Raw genomic sequence first — 10,000 nt, 5'->3', positions numbered from 1 at the left:
ATTATCACCAGATCTATGTAAGCGTCAATATATACCTTGATGTTGCAGAAAAAAGACCATATATTTTTTTAACCGATTTCCGAACTCTAAATGGGTGAATTTTCGCGAATTAAACGCCTTTCTATTATTCGCACATCACATCGGGAAGCAATCCGCCATTTTCTCAAACACCGAGTCAAATCAGCTCTGTTATTTTCCGTTTTTTCGACTGTTTTCCGTACCTTGGAGACATCATGCCTCGTCGGTGTGTTGTCGGAGGGTGTAACAACACGAACAGGGACGGATTCAAGTTTCACCAGTGGCCCAAAGATGCGGAAGTGGCAAGAAATCGGACGTTTGTTCCGCACACTTTACCGACGAAAGCTATGCTACGACAGAGATGGCAAGAATGTGTGGATATCCTGCGACACTCAAAGCAGATGCATTTCCAACGATAAAGTCAAAGAAATCTGCCGCCAGACCCCCATTGAATCTGCCGGAGTGTGTGAGCAATTCAGGGACAAAGGACCTCGGTAGCACGGCAAGCAATGGCGGCAGTTTGTTCCCGCAGACGAGCGAGCTAAACCCCCTGGATGTCTTGGCTCACCCGTCCCTTATGCCACCGAAGATGATCAAGAGAAGAATATCGACCCTAGCTTCCCTGGCCTGCTGACATCAACTCCAAAACTGGACAGATCAGCTTTCAGGAAAAGAGAGCGGATGAGGGTATGTGTACAGAATATATTAATTGATGAAAATTGGGCTGTCTGCACCCTCAAAGTGCATGTTGTTGCCAAATGTATTTCATATACTGTAAACCTAGTTCATAGTTGTTAGTTTCCTTTAATGCCAAACAAACACATACCAATCGTTGGTTAGAAGGCGATCGCCGAATTCGTCCTCGCTTTCTCCCGTGTCGCTGGCTGTCGTGTCGTTTTCGTCGGTTTCGCTTGCATACGGTTCAAACCGATATGGCTCAATAGCTTCAGTTTCTTCTTCAATTTCGTTTTCGCTACCTGCCTCCACACTACAACCATCCGTTTCAATACATGCGTAATCTGTTGAATCGCTTAAGCCGCTGAAATCCGAGTCTGAATCCGAGCTAATGTCGCTATAGCTTGCTGTTCTATGCGCCATGTTTGTTTGTGTTGGCTTCACTGAGTGACGTCACAGGAAAATGGACGGGTGTTTATAATGATGGTTAAAATCAGGCACTTTGAAGCTTTTTTTAGGGATATTGCGTGATGGGTAAAATTTTGAAAAAAACTTTGAAAAATAAAATAAGCCACTGGGAACTTATTTTTAATGGTTTTAACCCTTCTGAAATTGTGATATTGTTCCCCTTTAGTAACACAATATCTGAAAATTTTAACACATTACAACTTATAAATAATGGATTGGTATGTTCATAGTAGCACGCTCTGTGTATTATTCTAATGACACTTTTTTGACGTTTAATTATTGGGTCTATGTTTGTTTTATAAACATTTCCCCGAACTTCAACACAATATGTTAAATATGGAAAAATAAAAGAATAATATAATATATGCAGACATTTCTTATTCAGCATGTGTTTTACGTTATAAAGAATAGCAATGGATTTGGATATTTTTCCCTTTTTATATTTAATATGCGCTTTCCAACATAATTTATGATCAATTATTATTCCCAAGAATTTTGTTTCATATACTTTAATCTTAATGTTGCTTCACAATTTGTCATTGCACCACTAAACACCATACATTTAGTGTTCTTTTCATTTAATGATAACTTATTATTATCAAACCATTTTTTTAGCTGAATCAACTCAACCTCTATTACCCTCAACACTTCTTTAAAGTCTTCTCCTGAACAATATACATTTGTATCAACTGCAAACATAATACATTTCAATTTATTAGATACTGAACAAATATCATTTAAAAAAAGTATAAATAACTTAGGTCCCAATACCGAGCCTTGTAGAACCCCACAAGTTACTCTTCTTGGCTGTGATTTAGTCTTATTAATATCCACAAATTGAGATGTATTACTTAAATAACTACTTAACCACTTATGCCATAGTTTTTTCCAATTAACGTTTATGACAACCTTATTCCAAAACACAATATAGAATGTGAGATATAACAGGATAATGCATACATTTATCATTTGTTTTCAAAACGCTTACAAAAAAGTGGGACCCCAAAAATGTACTGTGGGACCCCATTTTTATGACTTGATGTGGTCCCTGGGACCCCGTTTTGAACATTCCTAGCGTGTGCAAAACAGCAGCAAGCGGCTGTTGACTGCGGGCCGGTTCAAATACTAATCAAATATCATCATGTCGATGATCATTCAGGGCCTTGACTTTGACACATAGGTGTGGGACCCCATTTTTATGACTTGATGGGGTCCCTGGGACCCCGTTTTGAACATTCCTAGCGTGTGCAAAACAGCAGCAGGCGGCTGTTGCCTGCGGGCCGGTTCAAATACTAATCAAATATCATCATGTCGATGATCATTCAGGGCCTTGACTTTGACACATAGGTGTGGGACCCCATTTTTATGACTTGATGGGGTCTCTGGGACCCCGTTTTGAACATTCCTAGCGCGTGCAAAACAGCAGCAGGCGGCTGTTGCCTGCGGGCCGGTTCAAATACTAATCAAATATCATCATGTCGATGATCATTCAGGGCCTTGACTTTGACACATAGGTGTGGGACCCCATTTTTATGACTTGATGGGGTCCCTGGGACCCCGTTTTTATGACTTGATGGGGTCTCTGGGACCCCGTTTTGAACATTCCTAGCGCGTGCAAAACAGCAGCAGGCGGCTGTTGCCTGCGGGCCGGTTCAAATACTAATCAAATATCATCATGTCGATGATCATTCAGGGCCTTGACTTTGACACATAGGTTATATGCTATGCTACGCTATGCTGTGTTATGCAATTTAATGTAATATTGTGCTGTGCTATGCTATGCTATGCTATGCCATCGAGAGGTGTGAATTATTGGGCACCTATCGATTCGATCCAATTCCGATTCCTGGAGTGACGATTCGATTCAGAATTGATTCTCGATTCAACACGATTCTCGCAATGTATTTGTGGAAGGGGGCGTGGCCTGCGGGTCTGCCGCGTAGCGGGGTGTGTAAGGACCGGCCTCGAAGACAGCGGCAGGTGAGTAGATTGCCCAGCTGGGGCTTGTTATCTAATCACCTGTCGACCCTTATTAGCAGCAGCCGGAGCGAGACACGGAGTTGGGAGTTGGAGCAGAGCGACACACGCCCAGAGCCAGAGAGCAGAGACACGCCGGACTGGAAAGGCCTAAAGTATATATTGCTGAAAAGCAAACGAGACTTGTGTATGACAATAAAAGACTGGCTGACGAAAGATCTATCGGACTCAGGAGAACCCACCCACCATAGTGAGACTTCCACAGTATTATTTGGTTAACTAATTATGATGAAACTTTTTTTCAAACGAGTTACGAGTTAGAAAATCTTCTGTTTAAATGGAGATGGCTTTTTTTTTAAATAGATCTATATATGAAGAGAATTTTTTTTTTTAAATACTTTTTTTTAATAAAAATTTTAAAATGAAGGGATTTAGAATGTGGATGAATAATAAATATAATTCGGATGTGAATCCATTGTTTTGTGCAAGATACGAGGAATACTGCATTATGCTACACGAGGCTATGCTATCTGATGTCATGCTAGACCTCCCAGACTGTGGACCAGCCAGGACACCTCCGTTAGTGCTAGCTTCAGTGCTCATTGACAAGCTATTAGTCAATGGCCCGTGTGTTATACATACTGTTGCTTTAATTCAGTTGATGACACATATCTTACATACAGTTGCTTTAAATTCAGTTGCGGGTTTAATGGGCGTGTCCTCACCTGACCCCCAAGAACTTGGGCTGCTCCCCGGGAGCCGACGTCTCCGTCTCCATCTTGAGACTGTCGATGTGAGCGATGGAGATGACGGTGGCCGCCACGTACCACGGCAGACCCATGAAGGAGCACACCACCATGAGGACCGCCACCCAGAACAGATCCAGGTGATAGCCCGCCCCTTTCTGCCACACACACATAAGTCGCTTAGTTGAAGGTCAATCGATAATTATCATTGATGATTTGTAAAACCCTTTTAAAACGCTTTAATGTAACATGAAAGTACACTGAAAATAAAGTTATATTCATGATATTGTCATGTTATGTATTGAGATATAAAATACTATATCCTGTGTACATTTTAATTGAAATAAACCATACAATATTTATTTATACATTTGCGATACAAATTAAAATGACAAATACACTACAACAACAGTGAAATTCAAAATAACATTATATTTTTGTATATCTTATTGTATTTGATTATATTGTATAAAGTGTCTATATTTTTAGTATTGGCAGTAGTAGGATGGTAGTAGTAATAGTAGAGTGTAATCATTTGTATATTATTTATTATTTGTATAACTGGCTTAAAATATGATATGAAAATATAATCAAATACAGAATATCATACAAATGGCTTAAAATATGATTTGTATGATATTCTGTATTTGATTATATATATATATATATTTGATTATTTATATATATATATATATATATATATATATATATATATATATATATATATATATATATATATATATATATATACATATATATATAATCAAATACAGAATATCATACAAATCATATTTTAAGCCATTTGTATGATATTCTGTATTTGATTATATATATATATACATATATATATATATATATATACATATACATATATATATATATATATATATATACATATACATATATATATAATCAAATATATACATATATAAATTATATATATATATATAAATACATATATATATATATATATATATATGTATATATAATCAAATGCATATATATATATATATATATATATATATATATATATAATCAAATGCATGTATATATATATTATATATATATATGTATATATATATATACATATATTATATATATACAAATACATATACATATATATATATACATATACATATGTATATATATATATAATCAAATATATAAATATATAAATTATTTATATATATATATATAAATACATATATATATATATATATGTATTTTATTTGTTATATATATATATATGTATATATATATAATCAAATACATATATATATATATATATATATATATATATATATATATATATATATATATATATGTATATATATATAATCAAATGCTTATTTATCATTTATATATATATATATATATATATATATATGTATATATATATATAATCAAATGCATATATATATATATACATACATAAGCGGTAGAAACTGGATGGATGGATATATATATATATATATATATATATATATATATATATATATATATATATATATATATATATATATATATATATATATATATATATATATATATAATCAAATACAGAATATCATACAAATCATATTTTAAGCCAGTTATACAAATAATAAATAACAATATACAAATGATTACACTCTACTATTACTACTACCATCCTACTACTACCAATACTAAAAATATAGATATATAGTGAAGTGGAAAACGACCTGGACACCTCTGCGGTAAAAAAAAAACCAACTAAAAAACTGGCAGCTTAGGTGCCAAAATGTTACTGTAAAATTGCAGTTATTTTTATTTACAGTAAAAAAAGAAATGTAGATTTTACAATAAAATTCTGGCAAACAGCAGTACTGGTTTTCCATTTACAGTAATATACACTACATTTTGAGGTGAAATTATTGCAACTTACCATATTTTTTTAACATCTTTTTTTTTTATCTGATAAAATGCATTTAATAAATTTTGTAATATTAGTATTCACTGTTAGATGCGGGCCTCTGCGGCCAAACATAAATGCGATGTGGTCCTCAATGAAAACGATTTGGACACCACTGCAATAAAAAATAAATTAAAAAAATGGCAACTCAGGTGCCAAAATGTTACTGTAAAATTGCATTTTTTTAATTTACAGTAAAAAAAACTGTAATTTTTTTACAGTAAAATTCTGGCAAAGAGCAGTACTGTTTTTCCATTTACAGTAATATACACTACATTTTGAGGTGAAATGATTGCAATTTACCATGTTTTCTTAACATCTTAGTTTTTGAAAAATCTAATAAAATGCATTAAAAAAATTGTGTAATAATAGTATTAACTGTTAAAAACGGCCCTCTGGGGCCAAACATACTGTAACTGTGATGTGGCCCTCAATGAAAACGACTTGGACACCGCTGCGATAAAAAAAACAACTAACAAACTGGCAGCTCAGGTGCCAAAATGTTACTGTAAAATTGCATTTTTTTTATTTACAGTAAAAAACAAATGTACATTTTACAGTAAAATGCTGTCAAACAGCAGTACTGTTTTTCCATTTACAGTAAAAAATAAAAAATTAAAAAATAAATAAATAAATAAATAAATAAATAAATAAATAAATAAATAAATAAAATACATATATACAATGAGGTGAAAGTATTGCAACTTAACATTTTTTTTTACATTTTAGGTTAAAAAAAAATCTACTAATAAAATGCATTAAAAAATGGTGTAATAATAGTTTTCACTGTTAGAAGTGGCCCTCTGGGGCCAAATATAACTGCGATGTGGCCCTTAGTGAAAACAACTTGGACATCGCTGCGATAAAAAACAACAACTAACAAACTGGCAGCTCAGGTGCCAAAAATTTACTATAAAATTGAATTTTTTTTATTTACAGTTAAAAAAAATTGTTTTTATTTTTTTACAGTAAAACAACAGTACTGTTTTTCGATTTGCAGTAAAAAATTAAAAAATAGATAAAATAAATAAATTAATTAAAAAAAAAATATATATATATATATATATATACATATATATATATATATATATATATATATATATATATATATATATATATATATATATATATATATATATATATATACAATGATGTGAAATTATTGCAAGTTAACATATTTTTTTAACATCTTAGTTTTTTAAAAATATTTTAAATTTTAATGCATTTAAAAAATGTGTGTAATAATAGCATTCACTGTTAGAAACGGCCCTCTGGGGCCAAACATAACTGCGATGTGGCCTTCAGTGAAAACGACTTGGACACCGCTGCGACTAAAAAAAAAACTAACAAACTGGCAGCTCAGGTGCCAAAATGTGACTGTTAAATTGCATTTTTTTTATTTACAGTAAAAAAAAGTTTTAATTTTTTTACAGAAAAAGTCTGGCAAAGAGCAATACTTTTTTTCCATTTACAGTAATAATCACTACATTTTAAGGTGAAATTATTGCAACTTACCATATTTTTTTTACATTGTGGTTTTAAAAAAATCTACTAATAAAATGCATTAAAAAATGGTGTAATTATAGTATTCACTGTTAGATGCGGCCCTCTGGGGCCAAACATAACTGCGATGTGGCCCTCAATGAAAACGACTTGGACACTGCTGCAAACTGGCAGCTCAGGTGCCAAAATTGTACTATAAAATCGCAGTTTTTTTATTTACAGTTAAAAAAATGTTTTTATTTTTTTTCAGTAATACACAGTACTGTTTTTCCATTTACAGTATAAAAAAAAATATATATATATATATATATATATATATATATATATATATATATATATATATATATATATATATATATATATACAATGAGGTGAAATTATTGCAACTTAACATTTTTTTTTACATTTTAGTTTAAAAAAAATCTACTAATAAAATGCATTAAAAAATGGTGTAATAATAGTATTCACTGTTAGAATGACCCTCTGGGGCCAAACAACTGCAAATGTGGCCCTCAGTGAAAATGACTTGGACACCGCTGTGATTTAAAAAAACAACTAACAAACTGGCAGCTCAGGTGCCAAAATTCCCTGTAAAATTGCATTTTTTTACATTTACCGTTAAAAATATTTAAAACCATTTTACTGTAAAATTCTGGCAAACAGCAGTACTGTTTTTCCATTTACAGTAAAAAAATAAATAAATAAAAAATATATGTATATATATATATATATTATATATTATGAGGTGAAATTATTGCAAATAAACAATTTTAACAACTTTGAACATGTCACGAGGGAGGTGCTGGACATTGAGTCCGAATGGACCATGTTCCGCACCTCTATTGTCGAGGCAGCTGATTGGAGCTGTGGCCGCAAGGTAGTTGGTGCTTGTCGTGGCGGTAATCCTAGAACCCGTTGGTGGACACCGGCGGTGAGGGATGCCGTCAAGCTGAAGAAGGAGTCCTATCGGGTTCTTTTGGCTCATAGGACACCTGAGGCAGCGGACAGGTACCGACAGGCCAAGCGGTGTGCGGCTTCAGCGGTTGCGGAGGCAAAAACTCGGACATGGGAGGAGTTCGGGGAAGCCATGGAAAACGACTTCCGGACGGCTTCGAAGCGATTCTGGACCACCATCCGCCGCCTCAGGAAGGGGAAGCAGTGCACTATCAACACCGTGTATGGTGAGGATGGTGTTCTGCTGACCTCGACTGCGGATGTTGTGGATCGGTGGAGGGAATACTTCGAAGACCTCCTCAATCCTACCAGCACGTCTTCCTATGAGGAAGCAGTGCCTGGGGAATCTGTGGTGGGCTCTTCTATTTCTGGGGCTGAGGTTGCTGAGGTAGTTAAAAAGCTCCTCGGTGGCAAAGCCCCGGGGGTGGATGAGATCCGCCCGGAGTTCCTTAAGGCTCTGGATGCTGTGGGGCTGTCTTGGTTGACAAGACTCTGCAGCATCGCGTGGACATCGGGGGCAGTACCTCTGGATTGGCAAACCGGGGTGGTGGTACCTCTCTTTAAGAAGGGGAACCGGAGGGTGTGTTCTAACTATCGTGGGATCACACTCCTCAGCCTTCCCGGTAAGGTCTATTCAGGTGTACTGGAGAGGAGGCTACGCCGGATAGTCGAACCTCGGATTCAGGAAGAACAGTGTGGTTTTCGTCCTGGTCGTGGAACTGTGGACCAGCTCTATACTCTCGGCAGGGTCCTTGAGGGTGCATGGGAGTTTGCCCAACCAGTCTACATGTGTTTTGTGGACTTGGAGAAGGCATTCGACCGTGTCTCTCGGGAAGTCCTGTGGGGAGTGCTCAGAGAGTATGGGGTATCGGACTGTCTGATTTTGGCGGTCCGCTCCCTGTATGATCAGTGTCAGAGCTTGGTCCGCATTGCCGGCAGTAAGTCGGACACGTTTCCAGTGAGGGTTGGACTCCCTCAAGGCTGCCCTTTGTCACCGATTCTGTTCATAACTTTTATGGACAGAATTTCTAGGCGCAGTCAAGGCGTTGAGGGGATCTGGTTTGGTGGCTGCAGGATTAGGTCTCTGCTTTTTGCAGATGATGTGGTCCTGATGGCTTCATCTGGCCAGGATCTTCAGCTCTCGCTGGATCGGTTCGCAGCCGAGTGTGAAGCGACTGGGATGAGAATCAGCACCTCCAAGTCCGAGTCCATGGTTCTCGCCCGGAAAAGGGTGGAATGCCATCTTCGGGTTGGTGGAGGAGTTCAAGTACCTCGGAGTCTTGTTCACGAGTGAGGGAAGAGTGGATCGTGAGATCGACAGGCGGATCGGTGCAGCATCTTCAGTAATGCGGACGCTGTATCGATCCGTTGTGGGGTAGAAGGAGCTGAGCCGGAAGGCAAAGCTCTCAATTTACCGGTCGATCTACGTTCCCATCCTCACCTATGGTCATGAGCTTTGGGTTATGACCGAAAGGACAAGATCACGGGTACAAGCGGCCGAAATGAGTTTCCTCCGCCGGGTGGCAGGGCTCTCCCTTAGAGATAGGGTGAGAAGCTCTGTCATCCGGGGGGAGCTCAAAGTAAAGCCGCTGCTCCTCCACATCGAGAGGAGCCAGATGAGGTGGTTCGGGCATCTGGTCAGGATGCCACCCGATCGCCTCCCTCGGGAGGTGTTTAGGGCACGTCCGACCGGTAGGAGGCCACGGGGAAGACCCAGGACACGCTG

The 10,000-nt window shown here is 36.5% G+C and overlaps 1 protein-coding gene across 1 annotated transcript in view; it reads right to left on the bottom strand.

Moving 5' to 3' along the window:
• Positions 1-10,000, bottom strand: part of slc4a4a (solute carrier family 4 member 4a) — a 187,917-nt gene that overhangs the window by 27,072 nt on the left and 150,845 nt on the right. The window contains exon 20 of the mRNA XM_061980408.1: positions 3,864-4,042. Coding sequence (XP_061836392.1) covers positions 3,864-4,042 — 179 coding nt within the window. The remainder of the gene's footprint in view (positions 1-3,863; positions 4,043-10,000) is intronic.

This window comes from Nerophis lumbriciformis, linkage group LG20 (genome assembly GCF_033978685.3).
Source record: "Nerophis lumbriciformis linkage group LG20, RoL_Nlum_v2.1, whole genome shotgun sequence".
Lineage (NCBI taxonomy): Eukaryota > Metazoa > Chordata > Actinopteri > Syngnathiformes > Syngnathidae > Nerophis > Nerophis lumbriciformis.
Note: the sequence above shows the minus strand (reverse complement) of the source record. Positions and strands in the feature narration are given on the sequence as shown.